The 23,261-nt window shown below is 44.6% G+C and overlaps 1 protein-coding gene across 4 annotated transcripts in view; it reads right to left on the bottom strand.

Annotated features, from left to right (window-relative positions):
- The window catches only part of SBF2 (SET binding factor 2), a 645,230-nt gene that overhangs the window by 374,862 nt on the left and 247,107 nt on the right, over nucleotides 1–23,261 (bottom strand). For all 4 annotated transcript variants that reach the window (XM_082270857.1, XM_082270858.1, XM_082270859.1 and 1 more), the window contains exon 3: nucleotides 11,983–12,120. In XM_082270857.1, the coding sequence (XP_082126983.1) occupies nucleotides 11,983–12,120 (138 nt within the window). The remainder of the gene's footprint in view (nucleotides 1–11,982; nucleotides 12,121–23,261) is intronic.

Below are 23,261 nucleotides of genomic sequence, written 5' to 3'. Positions count from 1 at the left end.
ATGTACTGTAAATCAGAACAGGCCACCGTCTTCATTTGTGGTCCAGTTCTGATACTCACATGCCCATTGTAGGCTCTTTTGATTGGGGACACGGGTCAGCATGGGCACCCTGACCGGTCTGCCGCTACAGAGCCCCATACACAACAAACTGCAATGATCATTTTTTCTGCTTTTAACACATCAACATCAGGGACAACATGTTTAATATATCCCACTGACTTTCAGGTTCCATTGTAACAAGATAATCAATGTTATTCATTTTACCTGTCAGTGGTCATTATCAGGACTGGATTGACAGAAATGCAAGTCATTTGGCAGCTAGTGTTCCTTTATGTGTATATAGCTCAAAAAAAATGAGAGGAACACTTTGAAAACACATCAGATCTCAATGGGGAAAAATATCATGCTGGATATCTATACTGGTATGGACTGGGTAATGTGTTAGGGCAAAAATCAAAGTGAAGAAATGATGCAGCAGGCTAGTCCATTTTGCTGAAATTTCATTGCAGAAACTCAGAATGGTCCTCAGTAGTTTGTATGCCCCCCCCCCCCCCCCCCCACGTGCTTGTATGCATGCCTGACAACGTTGGGGTATGCTCCTAATGAGACGATGGATGATGTCCTGGGGTATTTCCTCCCAGATCTGGACCAGGGCATCACTGAGCTCCTGAACAGAATGAGGTGTAACCTGGTGGCATCGGATGGACCAAAAAAATAATATCCCAGAGATATTCTACTGGATTTAGGTCAGGCAAGCGGTGGGCAATTCATTGGTATCGATTCCTTCATCCTCCAGGAACTGGCTGCATACTCTCCTACATGAGGCCGGGCATTGCTGTGCACCAGGAGGAACCCAGGACCCACTGCACCAGTGTAGGGTCTGACAATAGGTTCAATGAGTTCATCCCCATACCTAATGGCAGTCAGGGTGCCATTGTCTAGCCTGTAGAGGTCTGTGCGTTCCTCCATGGATAGGTCTCTCCAGACCATCACTGACCCACCACCAAACTGGTCATGCTGAACGATGTTACAGGCAGCATAACATTCTCCAAGACTTCTCCAGACCCTTTCATGTCTGTCACATGTGCTCAGGGTGAACCTGCTCTCATCTGTGAAAAGCACAGGTTGCCAGTGGCAGACCTGCCAATTCTGGTGTTCAATGGCAAATGCAAATCGAGCTCCACGGTGCTGGGCAGTGCCCACTAAAGGAGGTCATGAAGTCTGTTTCTGATTGTTTGGTCAGAGACATTCACACCAGTGGCCTGCTGAAGGCTATTTTGTAGGACTCTGGCAGTGCTCATCCTGTTCCTCCCTGCACAAAGGAGCAGATACCGGTCCTACTGATGGGTTAAGGACCTTCTACGGCCCTGTCCAGCTCTCCTAGAGTAACTATGGATCTCCTCTATGCTCTTGAGACTGCGCTGGGGAGGCACAGCATATCTTCCAGCTATGGCACTTATTAATGTGTTAATAATTCTGGAGGAGTTGGACTGGGTCCAGGTATCGCTTCATGCAAACAGTAGTGACACTGACCTTAGCCAAATGCAAAACTAGTGAAAAGATGAGTAGGGAAAAAAATGTCAGTGGCCTCCACCTGTAAAACCATTTCTGTTTTGGAGGTCGTCTCATTGTTGCCCATCTAGTGCACCTGTTAATTTAATTAACACCAAAGCAGCTGAAACTAACAACCCCTTCTGCTACTTAACTGACCTGTTAGTTAGACCTTAACTGAACTGATGCTGTGCTCTGATTAGAAAGTGTCCCTTTATTTTTTTTTGCAGTATGTATATCTATATATATATATATTTATTAGGGATCAATCGATTATCGGCAATGCCGATATATCGGGGGCTAATATGCACTTTCCCCGATATATCGGAATCGGCCCGAGGTTACCGATATTGCCGATATTTAGGGAAAGTGCTGTACCGGAGTGATGCCTGCAGCTAGAGGCATCACCCCGATACCGGCGTCCATAGCCGACGGTCAGCTGTCTTGTAATGACAACCAATGCGGCTGAGAAGTCGCTCAGTTGTCATTACAAGGAGCGGGAGGGGAAGTCTGCGGCTCGCCCGGGTCTCCCGTCCCACCGAGAGGCCTGGGCATCCTACCTGCACGGCTGCCGTAAAGAAGACCCGATCAAAGCCGCATTCGGCTCGGTTTGGGTCTCCATGTAAAAAACCCGGAAGTAATGTCACATCACTTCTGGGTACTTGGTGGCAAATTTAAAAGAATGTGAGCATTCAAAAACAGCCAAACTTGGCGCTTTGAATGCTTTTAAGTGCAGAGGAGGGGTTTGGGGACCCCCCAGATCCCTCCACCACAGTACCTTTTAATAAAAAAAAAAAAAAAATTTAAATGTCCGAAAATATCAGCCAATATCAGGCCGATACCGATTTATGATGACCAAAATATCCGTATCGGCACTAAAAAAACAATATTGGTTGATCACTAATATATATACTGTATATATATATATATATATATATATATATATATATATATATATATATATATATACACACACACACACACTATTATTTGCATTATTTAAAAGGATTTTGCCACCTCTCCCCACAAAGTCCAATAGCAAGCTGACCCGAGTCTTGATAGATACGGTATTCTAGATAATGTCGAATGTCCAGCGACGTTTGGCATCCTCTGCCCTCTAGTGGTGGTAAGATCAGCGGCGCAGATTGAAGATTAATGACATGTAAGGTCACACACTGGAAGGGATGCTGTTGACTTGTACATAGAGCGTGTCACTCATTCTGCACAGTGACATAAAGGATATTATGCAGGAATGCAATAAAACAAACATTTGGCCATGCATGTGTAAACTGACTGAGATATATGACTTGATCAGGCCAAGTTTAACATTTGGAACATTCTTTGCTGTAAAGCTATTACTCGAAAAATGGCTGCTGGGCTGTTTTTTTACATGAATGTTAAATGACCTCATCGTACGAGAGCGACATTAGCAGAGGGTTGAGCCAGGAACCTCAATCTTGTTGGCTCTTGGTTAGCAGGGGGGCTATGATGGGGCTTAATGACGGCATTATATGGGACAGCTAACAGGTGACCACGACAGTTATATGGCCGCTGTCCATCGCAACAGTGAAGGCTCCGGAACACACACAGGTTATTCTAAAACCAGTGTTTCTCAACATTTTTTTTTCTCTGTGATACCCTTTAAAAGTATGCAAAGTCACAAGGCACCCCCAGTCTAAAACAGGGTCCCCTCCATTGCATCAGTAGCCCCCCTTTCCCCTTATAGCCCCCCTATTCACACCAGAGTCCTCAGCCCCACCCCCTTTTATATCACAGTCCTCAGTTCCTTCTTCCAAATCAGACTCCTCAACCCTTCCCTTTCACATCAAGGTCCTCAGCACCCCCCTACCTTCACATCTTTAGGCAGCCAATCTGCTGGCCAATTAGTCCTCAGCCCCTCCCCCTTTTACATGACTGTCCTCAGTCCCTTCTTCCACATCAGACTCCTCAACCCTTTACTTTCACATCAAGGTCCTCACCACCTCTTTAGGGTCCTCAGAACCCCTCTTTCCCATCTTTGGCCGGCCAATCTGCTGGCCAATGTGTCCTCAGCCCCTCCCCCTTTTACATGACAGTCCTCAGTCCCTTCTTCCACATCTAACTCCTCAACCCTTCCCTTTCACATCAAGGTCCTCACCACCCCATTCGGGGTCCTCAGCACCCCCCTACCTTCACATCTTTGGGCAGCCAATCTGCTGGCCAATCAGTCCTCAGCCCCTCCCCCTTTTACATGACCGTCCTCAGTCCCTTCTTCCACATCAGACTCCTCAACCCTTCCCTTTCACACAAAGGTCCTCACCACCTCTTCAGGGTCCTTAGCACCCCCTACTTTCACATCCTTGGCCGGTCAATCTACTGGCCAATCAGTCCTCAGCCCCTCCCCCTTTTACATGACCATCCTCAGTCCCTTCTTCCACATCAGACTCCTCAACCTCTCCCTTTCACATCAAGGTCCTCACCACCCCTCTACCTTCACATCTTTGGCCATCCAATCTGCTGGCCAAACAGTCTTCAGCCCCTCCCCCTTTTATATCACAGTCCTCAGTCCCTTCTTCCACATCAGACTCCTCAACCCTTTACTTTCACATCAAGGTCCTCACCACCCTTTCAGGGTCCTCAGCGCCCCCTACTTTCACATCCTTGGCTGGTCAATCTGCTGGTCAATCAGTCCTTAGGCTCTCCCCCTTTTACATGACAGTCCTCAGTCCCTTCTTCCACATCAAAGTCCTCAACTTCTCCCTTTTCACATCAGAATCCTCACAATCAGGGTCCTCACACCCCCCCCCCCCCTACTTTCAGATCAGAGTCCTCAGCTGGCCAATCTGCACCATGGAAATGCATGGCGCTTTTCCAAATGTGGGAGGCAGTGAGGCACCCCTGATGAGCCCAGAAGGCACCCCAGAAAGCCTTGACACCCTGGTTGATTAACACCTTCCGTGGTCAATCTCTAAAGGAACACTCCACTTTTGTTAAAATTGATAGCCCATGCAATTGCTACCCAAGTCATTTTACAATTTAATGACATTAAAGTGTATGTCTAAATAAAAAAAAAAAAAAAGGAAAAAAGGATATTAAGCAAACTTTTTTTACTCCTAAAAATCACTGCAAGTACAGAGAAGTATTTGTTGATCCTGCCAGAAATCCATGGAGCTCCTAACTTCCTGTAGTGAGCTGACAAAGTTGCCTCTGCCGCATTGAAAATCTGAAGCAATGTTGTCAGGCCTTGCCATGGTTTCCCCTGCTGGAATACAGAGCGCCTCCCTTCTATATCACCCTAGGTTCACACCTTCACGTTTGTGCTGGCATGGCAGCCCATTCATTTTAATGGGCTGCCATGCCTGCGCTTCACGCAAAAAAAAAAAAAGGCGCATTCACCTTTTTCAAAACGTGGCCCGTGGGAAAAATCGGATGGTCATTTTGGCCATGTGATTTCCTTCTGCGATTTTACATGCGTGGGAGCGCCATTAACAATGAATGGCAGCCCTGTGCGTTTTTTCACAGCAGAGCGTTTTTCACTGCGAATGGCTGCAGATGCAGGAATCGCTGCGACTCCGCAGCAGCACGCATAGGTGTAAACCAAGCCTTATAGAGAACAGCAGGGGAGAATTTGAAAAGCCTGACAACATTACTTAAGATTTCAATGTAACAGAGCCAGAATTGTTAGCTCACTACATGAAGTTAGGGGCTCAGTGACTTTCTGGCAGGGGAGGAAAGGCTGTGGAGTTAGGTAGGTTATCACTCTCTTTCTAAGACGGATGGGGAGTTGGGGAGGGGGGTACCCACAATTAATACTTTTTGGCCAGTACAGAGTTGAGTTTAAAAGTATAGATGTCCTCTACAGAACTGGTTCCCAAACTCAGTCCTCAACTACCAAACTAAGTCCTCAACTACCTCCAACAGGTCAGGTTTTCAGGATTTCCTTTACCTTGCACAGGTGCTGGATTTTATTACAGATTTTTTATCTAAGGGACATTCACAAAACATGGCCTATTGAGGGGTACTAAAGGACTGAGGTTTGGAACCACAGTTTTAGAGGAACCTAAAGGCTAAAGGTTGTAAAGACTAAAGGTTTTTTAAATTCATTAATTCTATGCATGCGTGTGCTGCTCCCTTCTAAAGCCCCCCTAATACTAACCTGGGCCCCCTTGATCCAACGATGTGCACAAAAGCCTCGACTGTCCCGGGACTCCTTCTCCTCATTGGCTAAGACAACAGTGGGAGCCACTGGTTTCCACTGCTGTCAGTCGCAGCCAGTGTATCAATGAGGAGGGAGCAGGGCCAAGCCACAGCTTTGTGTCTTATGGATGCATAGACCGGGGTTTGGGATCAAGCACACACCAGTCCCCCCCAAAGCAGGTGGCTTGCTAGTGGGGGCACTGGTCATGGGGGAGGAGCCAAGAGTGCGCCAGGGGACCCGAGAAGAAGAGGACTTGGGCTGCTCCGTGCAAACCATTATACAGAGCAGGTAAGTATCACAGGTTTGTGTTTTTTACAACTTTCACTGATCTTTATACAAAAGTACAATATTCAAAATATGGGACAACAAAAAGGCAAAGTGCAAACCTCCTCATTGGCTAACACAGCAGTGGGAGCCACTGGTTTCCACTACTGTCAATCGCAGCCAGTGAGCCAATGAGGAGAGAGCAGGGGGCAGGGCCGAGTCACGGCTTTATGTGTCTTATGGATGCATAGACCGGGGCTTTGGAGCAGGCACACACCAGTACCCCAAAAGCAGGAGTCACTGGTTTCCACTGCTGTCAATCGCAGCCAGTGAGCCAATGAGGAAAGAGCAGGGGGCAGGGCCGAGCCACAGCTTTGTGTCTCTTATGGATGCATAGACCAGGGCTTGGGAGCAAGCACACACCAGTACCCCCCAAGCAGGTGGCTAGCTATTGGGGGGCACTGGTCATAGGGGAGGAGCCAAGAGCACTGCCGGGGGACCCGAGAAGAAGAGAACTGGGGCTGCTCTGTGCGAACCATTATACAGAGCAGGTAAGTATCACAGGTTTGTGTTTTTACTACTTTCACTGATCTTTATACAAAATACAATATTCAAAATTTGAGACAACAAAAAGGCAAAGTGCAAACCTCCTCATTGGCTAAGACAGAAGTGGGAGTCACTGGTTTCCACTGCTGTCAATCGCAGCCAGTGAGCCAATGAGGAAAGAGCAGGGGGCAGGGCCGAGTCACGGCTTTATGTGTCTTATGGATGCATAGACCAGGGCTTGGGAGCAAGCACACACCAGTACCCCCCAAGCAGGTGGCTATCTATTGGGGGGGCACTGGTCATAGGGGAGGAGCCAAGAGCACTGCCAGGGGACCCAAGAAGAAGAGAACTGGGGCTGCTCTGTGCGAACCATTATACAGAGCAGGTAAGTATCACAGGTTTGTGTTTTTTACTACTTTCACTGATCTTTATACAAAATACAATATTCAAAATTTGAGACAACAAAAAGGCAAAGTGCAAACACCGCCCGCCCACCCCCCCCCCCCAAAATAGTATTTAGTAAATGTTACAATAATTGGTCAAAACCAATGACTTTGTAAAAAAAAAAAAAAAAAAAGTAAAAAGGGCAAAAATCTATGCCCATTGAAAATATAACAGAGTTTCCTTTTAGGTTCCAAGAAAACAACATTTTATTGAAGCAAATCGCCGTACAAATAAGTTGGCTTTCTCCAAACACATCTAATCCATTATAACATGACAGTTTAACGAGGACAGAGCGGAGCGGCATATAGCAAGTACGAAGATAATAAGAACTGTCCAAGACTCCGCCAAGAGAATGGCTCGCATCCGCTGGACTTGAAAGGAAACACGGTGCCGTGATTCTCAGCTAAATCAAAATATCTCAGACTGCAAATAAGATTATATAAAAAGACTTATCTAATGTGGAAGATTCCAAGTATCATCTCACTAGATCAGCGCTCCGGAATAAGACACAGCTGTGGAGTTATGTAAACTCGGAGATCTGCAATCCACCGAGAGCCCAACTCATATAGGACATTAGAAGGTTACAAAAGAAACCGAATCATGAAATGTGATTTCCTCTAAAAAAAATATCATCTACATAATATTCATCCGTCCATGAAATCCATCTGTCTGTCTTAAGCTAGCTTTCTATTTCATCTACAGTATCTTCTCAAGTGGACTCCATGGACCACCTAGACTTTTTTCCTGCTGTCAATCTATCTGTATCAGTCTAGCTCAGGGGTCTTCAAACTACGGCCCTCCAGTTGTTCAGGAACCACAATTCCCATCATGCCTAGTCTTGTCTGTGAATGTCAGAGTTTTACAATACCTCATGGGATGTGTAGTTCTGCAACAGCCGGAGGGCCGTAGTTTGAGGATGCCTGGGACTCTAGCTATTCAAGCGGACTTGATGAGGACCACTTAGTCTATTTTTTGCCATCACTCTATCTCCCAGTCAAATACTCCATCTATCACTTCACCCATCACTCCATCTACCCAGTGTTCAAAGCCAGTTCCATAAAGACATGCTGTGACCAGATTGGAGTGGAGGAACTCAAATGTCCTCTGCAGAGCCCTGATCTCAACCTTACTGAACATCTTTGGGATTACCTGAAATCTGAATGAGCTAGGGAGGAATTTGGATGAATTGTTTATTGACGGGCAACTAAAATATATAACCAATACAGTGAACAGATATTTATGAGAATGTAGCCAATCTATTCACTAGAGACCGGTGACATCACTGAGAATGCAGCCTATCCATTCGCAAGAAACTGGTGACCTCACCAAGAATGCAGCTAATCCATTCACTAGAGACCGGTGACATCACTGAGAATGCAGCCTATCCATTCACTAGAGACTGGTGACATCATTGAGAATGCAGCCTATCCATTCACTAGAGACCGGTGACATCACTGAGAATGCAGCCAATCCATTCACTAGAGACCAGTGACATCACTGAGAATGCAGCCTTTCCATTCACTAGAGACCGGTGACATCACTGAGAATGCAGCCTATCCATTCACTAGAGACTGGTGACATCACTGAGAATGCAGCATATCCATTCACTAGAGACCGGTGACATCACTGAGAATGCACCCTATCCATTCACTAGAGACTAGTGACATCACTGAGAATGCAGCCTTTCCATTCACTAGAGACCGGTGACATCACTGAGAATGCCGCATATCCATTCACTAGAGACTGGTGACATCACCGAGAATGCAGCCTATCCATTCACTAGAGACTGGTGACATCACTGAGAATGCAGCCTTTCCATTCACTAGAGACTGGTGACATCACTGGGAATGCAGCCTATCCATTCACTAGAGACTAGTGACATCACTGAGAATGCAGCCTTTCCATTCACTAAAGACCAGTGACATCACTGAGAATGCAGCCTATCCATTCACTAGAGACCAGTGACATCACTGGGAATGCAGCCTATCCATTCACTAGAGACCAGTGACATCACTGAGAATGCAGCCTATCCATTCACTAGAGACTGGTGACATCACTGAGAATGCAGCCTATCCATTCACTAGAGACTGGTGACATCACTGAAAAACTGAGAATGCAGCCAATCCATTTACTAGAGACCGGCGACGTCACTGGGAATGCAGCCTATCCATTCACTAGAGACCAGTGACATCACTGAGAAACTGAGAATGCAGCCAATCCATTTACTAGAGACCGGTGACGTCACTGTGAATGCAGCCTATCCATTCACTAGAGACCGGTGACCTCACTGTAAATGCAGCCTATCCATTCACTAGACAAAAGAGACCCAACTATTTAATATAATGCGTCAGATTTTATTGCAACATAATAAAATGTATATTATCTAACTGATGTAAAGAAACAGTTTTTGAGTCATCCATGCATTGTACATATTAACTTACAGAGGGCTGCTTAATGGAATTTCAGCTGTGTGACCTCGTCTTGTACTTAATCCCTCATATCTGCAAATATTGGTGAGGGGGTGGATTAATATCCTTGTGTATACATGCCCTCTGAACCGCTTATTAAGAGATTAGTGTTGGACATTCATGACAAGGAACTAAAGGCCAAAAAAATGACTCGGGTGCCGCTCCACATAAGAAATGTGTTAATCACGAAGGGGAAAAGCAACACAATTTTGGAAACAAATCTCGAGTTACAAAGAAAGTATTTCGACAAACCGTCTCCTACAATATCTAATAAGAATTCCAAGTTATCCCAGGGAAAAGAAAATTCATGAACTCATTTCACGGGGGAGCATGAATCAATACTCTACTATCTAATCCTCGAGTTATTTTTAAAACAAGTATAAAAATAAATCTTCATTGGTGTCAAAGCTATCAAGCTCAGTTCATGGGTGTAACCCAAAATGAGAACACGCTTGGTTTTGTGGGCGAGCTTTGTTTGGGATTAACTCATTTATAAAAAAAAAAAGTTGTAGTTTTGCTTTCTTTGATTTATGAAAGGATTGCCACGTGTCGCAAATAAGGATAACAAATGTCTTTCCTAAATAATGTAGTGTCATTGGCGCTGTGGATCTTTCCTTCTTCACAAGGCCTCTTTCAGACAAATGGTGGACATTACCAGCCTTTTGAAAAGTGGTCTACGGTGCAGCAGCAGTTTACAGGTCTTCAGGAGGTGCCTCATAAATGCCTATCTTTTTCCCCTCGATCCCATGGAGAATTTTACATTGAAATACAGAGCTGCATGCCTATGGCGTATGGCGGAGGCCTATTCCTGTTTACTTTAGTGGCCACCACCTATCAAATGTGACATGCTGAGTTTTATTTAGTGCACCACGAAGGAAAGCATTGTAGCCATGGTAATATGTATTGACCTGAGCAAGTGTCATTTTAATTTGAAGGTAGGCCATGGGGGGGGGAGCAGGAATACCAACATAGATTACCCGTCGCTCTTACCGCCCCTTTGCTGCTGTGTGAACTTAGCCCACAGTTTCACAAACAGGGTTCCTCCGGAGGTTGCTGGGGGGGTTTCTTGAGCAATGAGCAATTTCGGCCTCTCAGATTGATCTTTTTAGCCATCTGTAAGGAGGCAATTCTTCCCAATGACCACAAATGTAAGGAGCTTTCTTCCCACTGACTATCACAATAAGGTATCATGAGTTGTAAAAATGGTCACTTTTAGCAGGGGTTCCCTGAGAAAAGTTATTTCAAGGATTCCTTGAAAAAGGTAGAAACATGAGCAAGTGTCATGTTCATTTGCAGGCCATTGGGGGGGCAAGAATACCAATGCAGATTACCCACCTGCTCTTATCGCCCCTTTGATGCCCACAGTTTCCCAAACAAGATTCCTCCGGAGGTTGCTAGGGGTTCCTTGAGCAATGAGCAATTTCAGCTTCTCAGATAAGTTCCCACTGACACCATTCATCTTTTTAGCTCCCTGTAAGGAGGCAATTCTTCCCAATGTCCACAAATGTAAGGAGCATTCTTCCCACTGACCATGACTAATGTATCATGCGTTGTATAAATGGTAATTTTTAGCAGGGGTTCCGTGAGAAAAGTTATTTCAAGGATTCCTTGAAAAAGGTAGAAACGTGAGTAAGCCTCATGTTAATTTGTAGGTAGGCCGTTTGGGGGGGGAGCGCAGAAATACCAATGCGGATTACCCGCCGCTCTTACCGCCCCCTTTGCTGCTGTGTGAACTTAGTCCACAGTTTCCCAAACAGGGTTCCTCCGGAGGTTGCTAGGGGTTCCTTGAGCAATGAGCAATTTTGGCCTCTCAGATAAGTTCCCACTGACACCATTGATGTTTTTAGCTATCTGTAAGGAGGCAATTCTTCCCAATGTCTGCAAATGTAGGGAGCGTTCTTCCCACTGACCATCACATTAAGGTATCATGAGTTGTAGAAATAGTCATTAACAGGGGTTCCCTGAGACCAGAAAGTTATTTCAAGGGTTCCTTGAAAAAGGTAGAAACATGAGCAAGCGTCATGTTAATTTGCAGGTAGGCCGTTGAGGGGGGGCAGGAATACCAATGCGGATTACCCGCCACTCTTACCGCCCCTTTGTTGCCATGTGAACTTAGCCTACAGTTTCCCAAACAGGGTTTCTCCGGATGTTGCTAGAGGTTCCTTGACCAATGAGCAATTTCAGCCTCTCAGATAAGTTCCCACTGACACCATTGATCTTTTTAGCTATCTGTAAGGAGGCAATTCTTCCCAATGTCGGCAAATGTAAGGAGCATTCTTCCCACTGACCATGACTAATGTATCCTGAGTTGTAGATATAATTATTAGCAGGGGTTCCCCGAGACCGGAAAGTTATTTTAAGGGTTCCTTGAAATAAGGTAGAAAAAAAGGTAGAGAAAGGCTGCCTTGGCCTAAATATAAGCATGGAATGGTTGCCAAACTCAGCTATGAAAACAGAAGACAACTTTTTTTGGTTCTTCTAACTGAACTTACACACCCTTACCACCTGGAGGAGAAAGCAGCTTCTTCTTACCTGCAAGTTGATTTCAGCCTCATAAAATGTCAGACATGCGCAATAGTGGCGGTCCGAGTCGATGTCCGTTAAAACCACGACGAAGAAGGTGGGTTGTTTCCTCTCGCGAGAAAGCTGCCATCCTCCCGGTTGACAAAACTGCAAGAAATGGAAGAAAAAGTCATGTTAGCTGTACTGAAAACCAATAGTTCAATCGCAGTAATGAGAAGCATAAAAAGGAAACCCAAATAACAACCAAAGTAAGAATTTATGGAAAGAATTTGGTGCTCTACCTCAAAGCTACAACCACCACTGCATCTCTAGAACAGAAAGTGATAGGGAATCTCCACAAAGGTACACAAACAGCAAAAAATCACCTCACAGGGCCCTTATTAACTCTCTCCATAATAAACAGTTTTGGCTATATGTATACATTAAACCCTAAAGCAGGCGTTCCCAAACTGTGGGTCGCGACCCACCTGCGTTTGAGTGGGTCGCTGGATTTTACTGAGAGCGGGTAGGTATGGTCCGGGTTGCCCAAGCATCGGCAGCGCACTGTGCTACAAGGAGCAGGTGGGGCCTTGAGCTCTACTGACGCTATGACCCCCCCGTGCGTGCTGTGTTCTGTACGGGAGGTGGCACCTTGGGGTAGGAGTCAGACTGAGTGAAGCCGTTATCAGAGTGCAGTGCAGTCATCAGCTTTCTACTCACTGAGCTGTGAGAACCGAGCGATCAAACACTGCGGATCTCAGTGTTAGAGGCGTCAGGGGACCGAAAATCACATCCACCTAAGTATGAAACAAAAAAAAAAACCCCATACATCTCTTTTAAGCCCCAAATCCTCCCATTCCTAATCCCCGTCCTGGCAGTTGACTTCAATGGATTCATTTTAACCACTTCCAGACCGCCTGACGCGGTGGCCCGGCTGCGCAAAATCATGTACATGTACATACCATACCATACATGCCATAAATATATCCCATAGTTTGTAGACGCTATAACTTTTGTGCAAACCAATCAATATACACTTATTTGGAATATTTTTACCAAAAATATGTAGAAGAATACATATTCGCCTAAATTGATTAATTTTATTTTATTTTATAGTTTTATTGGAAGTGTTTTATAGCAGAAAGTAAAAAATATATATTTATTTTCAAAATTGTGTTTTTTTTGTTGCTTATAGCCCAAAAAATAAAAACCACAGAGGTAATCAAATACCACCAAAAGAAAGCTCTATTTGTGGGGAAAAAAGACATCACGATTATTTGGGTACAGCGTCACAGGACAGCGCAATTGTCTGTTAAAGCAACGCAGTGCCGAATCGCAAAAAATGGCCTGGTTATTAAGAGAGTAAAACCTTCCTGAGCTAAAGTGGGTAAATTAGGAGCCCATGGACCCATTCTTTAAATGGGGCAAATTACATTGTTACTGCTTGTCTCAATGTTCGTTCAATTGCAAGTTTTGGAATCTTAAGAGCTGGTTCACATTAGCGCGACACGACTCCTTACTACTTCGGGGGCGACTTGTGCATTCCCATGCACCACGACTTCGGAGCGACTTGCAGGGACTTCACATAATGGAAGTCTATGCAAGTCGCTCCGAGGTCGCCCCGAAATAGTACAGGACCCTTTTTCTAAGTCGGAGCGACTTGTATCACTCCTATTAGAACGGGTCCTGTAGCGGTCAATGGACCGCGAGGGAGCGCGACTTGTCAGGATGACAAGTCGTCTGACAAGTCGCGCTAATGTGAACCGGCTCTAAGAACCCCCCAACGTCAACAGTTGTACGCGTTCAAGAAGGACCAAATTTTCACTGTGTCTGAGGCAAGCCATACCACCTCATCAGAATAATTCTGAAATTCCTTTTTAATATTTGGGCTCAATAAATACAAAAAGATGCCTCTTCACCTCCCAAAGTTAACCCACTTCACAAAACTAGAGTCCCGGGATAAACATTCTTCTCATTCTATTAATAAAATAAAGTAAAACTTAATTTATTTCTGAACTTCAATCTTGTGCGTTGGAGCAAAATAAGCTTCTCAGGGAAGATTAAATGAAACATTGCCCGTTCCAGCCTGAGAATGGGCTCTGGACAGTCATACAAGGTCAAACACTCAAAGTCAAACATTTGATGGAGATGGTTTCATTCTTATAATGGATAAAAGAAGCAGAAGTAGGCGGTAGACCAAACCAAAAATAGTGCAATGCACCTATCTCCTGCGCTCTGAGAAGTGACCTTCTGATCAGTTTGAGCCACACACATGCGGCTAACAAAGACCTTACACTTGGTTTCTCCTGGATACTTCAGCCTTGCTGCCCCTTCAAGACCAGGGTAGTCTGGGACCACTGCATTAAAAAAACAAACACAAGGGGGCACCGGCCTAGCGCATTATCCTCCATAAAAGGCTTTATTGAATGAAGAAATAAAAATACTCACAAACAAGTTCTTGCTCTGAGGTCTGAGGAAGAGGCTAAGCCTCGAAACGGGTTAGCCATTTCAAGCCTTTGAGGACGGCACATCTTCCATTTCGGACGCTGACGGCAACACAATACTTTCATATGCACATTAGAAGCCTCTTCTAAAGATGATGCACAAGAAAGACAGCAAACAGTTTGCTGAAGACAAGCAGACTAAGGACATGGATTACTGGAACCATGTCCTGTGGTCTGATGAGACCGAGAAACGTATTTGGTTCAGATGGTGTCAAGCGCGTGTGGCGGAAACCAGGTGAGGAGTACAAAGACAAGTGTGTCTTGCCTACAGTCAAGCATGGTGGTGGGAGTGTCATGGTCTGGGGTTGCATGAGTGCTGCCGGAACTGGGGAGCTACAGTTCATTGAGGGAACCATGAATGCCAACATGTACTGTGACATACTGAAGCAGAGCATGATCCCCTCCCTTCAGAGACTGGGCCGCAGGGCAGTATTCCAACATGATAACGACCCCAAACACCTCCAAGACGGCCGCTGCCTTGCTAAAGAAAGCTCAGGGTAAAGGTGATGGACTTGCCAAGCATGTCTCCAGACCTAAACCCTATTGAGCATCTGTGAAGCATCCTCAAACGGAAGTTGGAGGAGCGTAAGGTCTCTAACATCAACCAGCTCGGTGATGTCGTCATGGAGGAGTGGAAGAGGACTCCAGTGGCAACCTGTGAAGCTCTGTGAACTCCATGCCCAAGAGGGTTAAGGCAGTGCTGGAAAATAATGGTGGCCACACAAAATATTGACACTTTGGGCCCACTTTGGGCATTTTAACTTAGGGGTGTGCTCACTTTTGTTTCCAGCAGTTTAGACATTAATGGCTGTGTGTTGAGTTATTTTGAAGGGACAGCAAATTTACACCGTTATACAAGCTGTACACTCACTACTTTACATTGTAGCAAAGTGTCATTTCTTCAGTGTTGTCAAATGCAAAGATATAATCAACAATTTCCAAAAACGCGAGGGTTGTACTCACTTTTGTGAGATACTGTATTAGGAGCTGTAGATATAGTAACTATTAGTAGGGGTTCCCTGAGACTGGAAAGGTATTTCAAGGGTTCTCCTGTGTTAAAAAGGTTGACAAAGGCTGGTCTATGGGTACCTACGGAAACCTACCATAAGTGTCCAGTCTGGACTTCTCATAGTTGTACCAGATCCACCAGCCTATAAACTGATGTATCATTTTGTTCAGTCTGAACCAAAAATCACTAATATTTGATATTCAAGAGAATGCATCCTATAAACTGAGGAATTCACTGCCAACTCAGTATCTTTCCATACAAAAACACCCTTGTGGCCTGAGATTAATCAGGACCTGGACAAAATATTAATCCATGCCTCTAAGGCCAGGAAATTGACACAATATGCAGACAAGAAAATTGGGTCGATCTATGTAAACAGGACCTCTTTCAAGATAACCAAGATAAAAGTTACATTCTTTAGAAATGAGTGTAATTGGCACGATGGACCGAATGGTTATTACACATTGGAATCCCTTTAATAAAATGTATTTTCATTAGTAACCCTTCAGAAAATTGCTGCCTCGTGAATAGTCAAATGGTTTTAATAGTTGCGTAATATCAGAATTTTAACAAGTTGATCCTTATGTGGGCCACTGACAAGAACAAAGACATTTGCAAATTGGTCAGTTAAAAGAAAACTGATGGGAAAAGACGTACTGGCAAAGCGAGCATTTAGAATACAAGCACATTGCACTTTGAAGTCGTGGGTTCGAAGCTGGAGAGCGATAATGAGTTCTGCAAATCTCTGCAAAATAGCTGGGATTTTTTTGTTTGCAGAGCATTTCAGTTATGTAAATACATCGAAAACAGCTAAACAAACTCAGTATGAATTAATGCCGTCCTCAAGTACTAATTACAATTGGCCAAGATGTGGTAGTGAAAAGAGAGAAATAAATAGATATATTGCATTTCTCATTAATCATCATTAAGATCACAAAAGTCTCCAGTTTTGCACCAATTAGCCTAGCCATAGCTACTTGAGAAAACAACATTTTTGTACATACTGCATAGTCCATTGAGGGATACAGAAACTCTTAAAGCGGAGTTCCGGCCTCAAAATCGACATAATCGATTTGCTTTAGGTCACCTGAAAAACAAATGGATAGTTACGATTTTTATTTTTGTTTACTTACCTTGTTATTGAAGAAAATATACTCACCTTTCTTCCACTTCCTCCCTCAGCCGCACGGCCCGCACCGTCACTTCCTGCTTGCATTGACTCCTGGGAGCGGGACGTCATCGCTCCCAGGAATCAATGCGCCTGCACCGGCCCCGCTCGTCACTTCCGGTGCGGGCGCCTCATTCCCTGCTAAACAGCTTCTGGGCATGCCCAGAAGCTGTGGAGGGATGATGCGCCCGCACCGGAAGTGACGAGCGGTGCCGGTGCAGGCGCATTCTGGGAGAAGAGGACACGGAAGAGGACGCAGAAGAGGACGCGCTGGCTTCAGCTGCCCATACTTGAGATGGCAGTGCTGGAGAAGAAATTTTCAAGGTAAGTATTTCTTCTAAAAGGTAAGTGTGACAAGGGACAGTTCAGAGGCTATCCATTATGGAATGTACTAGCCCTGACTGTCCCGGGGGTATTTTTAGCTAAATTTTACCCGAGGCCGGAACTCCGCTTTAAGCCAGGGTTTCTCAACTAGTGCCCCTCTAGAAGTTGCTAGGGGTTCCTTGAGCATATTCTCCCTCTCAGATAAGTTCCCACTGACACCATAGATCTTTTAAGCTATCTGTAAGGGAGTAATTCTTCCCAATGTTCACAAGTGTAAGGCGCATTCTTCTCGCTGACCATCACACTAATGTATCATGAGTTGCAGATAAAGTCATTTTTAGCAGTGCTTCCCTAAGAAGGTATTTCAAGGGTTCCTCTGTGTTAAAAGGTTGAAAAAGGCTGCCCTAAACCTACAGGTTATACTCCCAACCAACAGGACAGTTGGACATTGGCAAACAAAAAATGAAGCTAGCCCTGGACATAACCCTTCCTACTATCACCATGTCTCAGGTCTTGTAGCAAAGCAGGACCAAGATCATGGACATAAACCGTGGGCTGAGACTTCTTTTCTTTAATGTGCTCCAAGAAAATAACTTTTTGGCAAAAATAAAAAAAATATTTTCTTTCTTGTTCATTGAGGGACACAGGAAGTCTTTAACCACTTAAGCCCCGGAAGATTTTACCCCCTTCCTGACCAGGCCCTATTTTGCGATTCGGCACTGCGTGACTTTAACGGACAATTGCGCGGTCGTGCGACACTGTACCCAAATGAAATTGACGTCCTTTTTTAACCACAGAGCTTTCTTTTGGTGGTATTTGATCACCTGTGCGATTTTTATTTTTTGCGCTATAAACAAAAAAAGAGCGCCAATTTTGAAAAAAATAATATTTTCACATCTTTTTTATATGAAATTCCCCCCAAAAAAATGTAAAAATCAAAATTTAACATTTTAGGCCAATTTGTTTTCTGCTACATATGTTTGGTAAAATTAAAATCGCAATAAGCGTATTTTGATTGGTTTGCGCAAAAGTTATTGCGTTTACTAACTAAGGGAAAGATTTTTGTCATTTTTTTGTAATAGTAATGGAGGCGATCTGCGATTTTTTTGCGGGACTGCGACATTGCGGCGGACAGATCGGACCCTTGACTGACATTTTTGACACTTTTGGGGGTACCAGTGACATTACTACAGTAATCAGTGCTATAAATATGCACTGTTAATGTAAAAATGACACTGGCGGGGAAGGGGTTAACTTTATTAGTGATCAAGGGGTTAAATGTGACCCTAGGGGCGTGCTTCTAACTGTAAAGGGGCGTGGCTAGTGATGTAACCACAGAGACATATGATCCTACATAGCAGGATCATATGATCTCTGCTGTTACATCAGGGAGAATGACAGGCGGCTTTGTTTACATCAGCCGCCTGCCTTTCTCCCTCTGCAACGGAAGATCGCGGGTGACCGGCGGAAATCGGAACAGCCGGTCACTCGCGTGGACATGTCAGGGAACGAGCGGGGGCGCGCCTCCGGCGGCGCGCGCTCACCCCCTAGAGGCTCGTAGGCGAGCGATGTAGTACTACGTCACTTTGCCTGTACGGGGCTGACTGCCGCAGTAAATAGTCGTGCGACGGTCGGCAAGTGGTTAACCATTTGGGAAGCCCAAAAACAGCCCAGATGAGGGGCAGGCAACACCGCCAACAATCGCTAACAGTCCCAACAGTCCTAATATAACAGGAAATTGGGGATTGTCTGCAGCTCAAAGAGCCTTATGAAGGACACAGAACATAAAGAGCGTGTGAACAGAAGAACAGGTGGCAGCCTGAAGATAGACGACCTGTTGTCTGATGAAAAAAAAAACCTGAGATGTGCTCACAGAACTAGCGGAGTGAGCCCAACATGGAATCTAGGGATGATGGAAGGAGAGGCCGGGGCCCCCTCCTTGGGATCCATTCAGAATGACAAAAGGGAATTGCTCTTTCTAAAAGAAGTATCTGAGATAGGCAGCCCATAGATTCGCAACAGCATTTGATCACCCCAAAAAGAAGCTCATGTACTTTTTTGAGCTACAGGCGTTTTGCTTCTGGGGACAAAAAATGCTCAGATGTGAACAGGGGCCATTGAAATTAATGGGATTTTGATTGTTGGGCATTTTGGATTTTCACAGATGAGCGTTTTATAGGCTGAAAAACGTTCAGGTGTGAACCGGGCCTTAGAGATGGGCATTTTACGAGCTGAAAAATGTTCAAGTGTAAACAGGGCCTTAGGGGGGCCAGACTGTGGCCAGCAGGAATTGGAAAATTTTTCTGGAATCAGTGGGAATAAACAGTCCCCTGTCTTTTTGGAGAGAAATAGTGCCCCATTGTCAATGGGCGAAATGGCACTTCATTCTTTGATGTCACTGGCAGGAATTATGCCCAATGTTTGGTGTCAGAGGGCAGAATAGTGTCTCATATCAATGATAACAATAATGCCCCAGCACCTATGCAAAATTGAAACAAAAAGGACAAACCGACCCTTCACCCTTTTGGTGACAGATTGAAATTCTTTTGATGAAAATTGCGGGGAAAAAAAAAAAAATTACACGGAGAACCATAACAAGTTTTTCTTTTTAAACGCAGAAGACAATCACAAGGAGCTGAAGGCCAAATAAATGAACCGAGTCTGTAATAAATGTTTGTTTACTAGAGAACCTCAGAGCCAAACCTCTGCGCTCCAGAATACAGTTCGGCTTCTAGGCTCTCAGCTCACTGGCAGGTTACTGGGATACGTATTATATCTCATTAGTTGGCCCTTCAGACGGACTCTTCATTTCCCAATTCCCGAAGGCTGAATTTTCCTGATAATACTTCACAGCTGCCCCCAAAAAAAGGTTTTATGATCCATATGAAAATTATTCAAAGAGCGCACATCGCCAACATTCCTAAAGAAAAATCTGATAAAAAAATTGCCAAAATCCCACTTACACCGGCCAAGGAGAGAAGAATCACGCATGTTAGTGTGACCTAAAGAAGGATGTCAACTCAGTGATACAATGCGGAGAGGAGCCAAAGCCGAGAACACCTTTGTGCAGTACAGTCCGCTGATTAATGGTGGAGATTTATCAATAGGATTTAAAGCGTAACTCCACTTTTGTTAAGGAAAAAAACATTCCCCTCTGGGTGATCTCTGTACATCACAAGGATTTTAACAAACTTTGTTGCAGATTCCTAACGTTTGTTATTCTGAAGAAATCATTGTTTGTTCCTCTGTGCTGAGTGGGTCAAATGGGAGTGGTTTCATAATTATATATACAGTGCATTGCGAAAGTACTCAGCCCCCTTGAACTTTTCGACCTTTTGCCACATTTCAGGCTTCAAACATAAAGATATAAAACTGTATTTTTTTTTGAAGAATCAACAACAAGTGGATCGAAATTTATTGGATATTTCAAACTTTTTTTAACAAATAAAAAACTGAAAAATTGGGCGTGCAAAATTCTTCAGCCCCCTTAAGTTAATACTTTGTAGCGCCACTTTTTGCTGCGATTACAGCTGTAAGTCGCTTGGGGTAGGTCTCTATCAGTTTTGTACATCGAGAGACTGAAATTTTTGCCCATTCCTCCTTGCAAAACAGCTCGAGCTCAGTGAGGTTGGATGGAGAGCGTTACTGAACAGCAGTTTCCAGTTCTTTCCACAGATTCTCGATTGGATTCAGGTCTGGACTTTGACTTGGCCATTCTAACACCTGGATATGTTTATTTGTGAACCATTCCATTGTAGATTTTGCTTTATATTTTGGATCATTGTCTTGTTGTAAGACAAATCTCCGTCCCAGTCTCAGGTCTTTTGCAGACTCCATCAGGTTTTCTTCCAGAATGGTCCTGTATTTGGCTCCATCCATCTTCCCATCAATTTTAACCATCTTCCCTGTCCCTGCTGAAGAAAAGCAGGCCCAAACCATGATGCTGCCACCACCATGGGGATGGTGTGTTCAGGGTGATGAGCTGTGTTGCTTTTACGCCAAATATAACGTTTTGCATTGTTGCCAAAAAGTTTGATTTTGGTTTCATCTGACCAGAGCCCCTTCTTCCACATGTTTGGTGTCTCCCAGGTGGCTTGTGGCAAACTTTAAACGACACTTTTTATGGATATCTTTAAGAAATGGCTTTCTTCTTGCCACTCTTCCATAAAGGCCAGATTTGTGCAGTATACGACTGATTGTTGTCCTATGGACAGAGTCTCCCACCTCAGCTGTAGATCTCTGCAGTTCATCCAGAGTGATCATGGGCCTCTTGGCTGCATCAGTCTTCTCCTTGTATGAACTGAAAGTTTAGAGGGACGGCCAGGTCTTCGTAGATTTGCAGTGGTCTGATACTCCTTCCATTTCAATATTATCGCTTGCACAGCGCTCCTTGGGAGGTTTAAAGCTTAGGAAATATTTTTGTATCCAAATCCGGCTTTAAACTTCTCCACAACAGTATTTTGGACCTGCCTAGTGTGTTCCTTGTTCTTCATGATGCTCTCTGCGCTTTAAACAGACCTCTGAGACTATCACAGTGCAGGTGCATTTATACGGAGACTTGATTACACACAGGTGGATTCTATTTATCATCATTATTCATTTAGGTCAACATTGGATCATTCAGAGATCCTCACTGAACTTCTGGAGAGAGTTTGCTGCACTGAAAGTAAAGGGGCTGAATAATTTTGCACGTTGTTCACCGATTTAATTATTATTTACAGGCTGGAAATAAGGCATCGGGAGGAGTTAGGTGCCAGCTGCACTGAATCCCGGTAATAAACCCAAGTAAGCTTCAGATGCCCACAACCTTGATGGCCCCTGCCTGCTTCCGAGATCAGGTACAATTTTATTGATTTCATAGAAAATAGAAGGAACATATTAATAACATTATTCAAATCTTAGGCTCCATTCACATGTCAGCGTATGGATCGCGGGCAGAACCGCCGCGGTTCCGCCCGCGATACGGAGATTATTGCAAATCGCGGGACGCCTGTGCGTTGCCCGTTGATTTGCAATAGCCCCCCAAACGCTGAGCGATGTTGCCGCGATTTCCGCCTGCCGATTCGCGGTAACATCGCGCAAAAAAAAAAAATCGCAGGACGCAATACGCTCCAAAGAAGCTCTTGTACTTTTTTGGGCGTAATGCGTCCCGCGTTTTTTTTTTGCGCGATGTTACCGCGATTCGGCAGGCGGAAATCGCAGCAACATCGCTCAGCGTTTGGGGGGCTATTGCAAATCAACGGGCAACGCACAGGCGTCCCACGATTTGCAATAATCTCCGGATCGCGGGCGGAACCGCGGCGGTTCTGCACGCGATCCATACGCTGACATGTGAACGGAGCCTTAAAGTTGAAGTTCTACTGCAATTTTGTTGGTTTGTTATTGTTTGTTATCTTGAAATTCAAAAATAAACACTATTATAAAGTCGAAGTTCTAACAATCACGGAGTAGTATTTAAAAAGAAAATTGAGTAAGGGGACTGGAGCTCCGCTTTAAGCTGGCCTTAGATGGGTAGTTTTGTTTTTCTTTCAGACAGATTCCTCCATCCACACCGACAGATTAAAGGACATCTGGATACAGGGGAGAGTATAGTCGGTCCCCAGGTTACAAACAAGATAGGGACTGTAGGTTTGTCCTTAGGTCGAATTTGTTTGTAAGTCGGAACAGGTCAATTTTTTAGGTGTACAAACAAAGAAATGGTGCTATGCACCCACCTCCTGCGCTGAGAAAAGACCTTCTGCCCAGCCTAGGCCACACACATGCGGCTACCAGAGACTTTATCTTTTGGCTTCTCCTGGATGCTTCAGCCTTGCAGCCCCTTCAAGGCCAAGGAAGTCTGGGACCACTGCAAACAAAAAACAAACACAAGGGCGTACCAGCCTAGCGCATTAGCCCCCATAAAAGGCTTTATTGAATAAAAGGCTAAAATACTCACAAATGAGTTCTTGGTAAAGGCATATCTCAATGATAAGTTGCCATTAGCGTCAGAAACGGAAGGTGAACCATCCTTGATGGCTGGAAATGGCTTACACATTTCGAGGCTAATCCTCTTCCTCAGAGCCTACAGACGATGTCTGTGTCCATCAGTTTTTAAGTTTAGCACCAACCAAAATAATAATTTTTAAGTTTTTTGGATAGCATAGGGAAGGGTTAACACCCCTGTAACATGTGTTTTGCGATCTCTACCCCTGTTCATAAGATTTCACCTCGCTTTCTTTCCCTATGACAACTGGATTTTGAAAATTTTGGTTTGTTGTGGAAACAAGGATTGGTGCTAAAGCTTGAGTGGAGACACTATTCCCAT

The sequence above is a fragment of the Pelophylax lessonae genome (genome assembly GCF_965119305.1).
Source record: "Pelophylax lessonae genome assembly, chromosome: 10".
Lineage (NCBI taxonomy): Eukaryota > Metazoa > Chordata > Amphibia > Anura > Ranidae > Pelophylax > Pelophylax lessonae.
The sequence above is the reverse complement of the archived record's forward strand: the minus strand, read 5'-3'. Positions and strand labels throughout refer to the sequence as shown.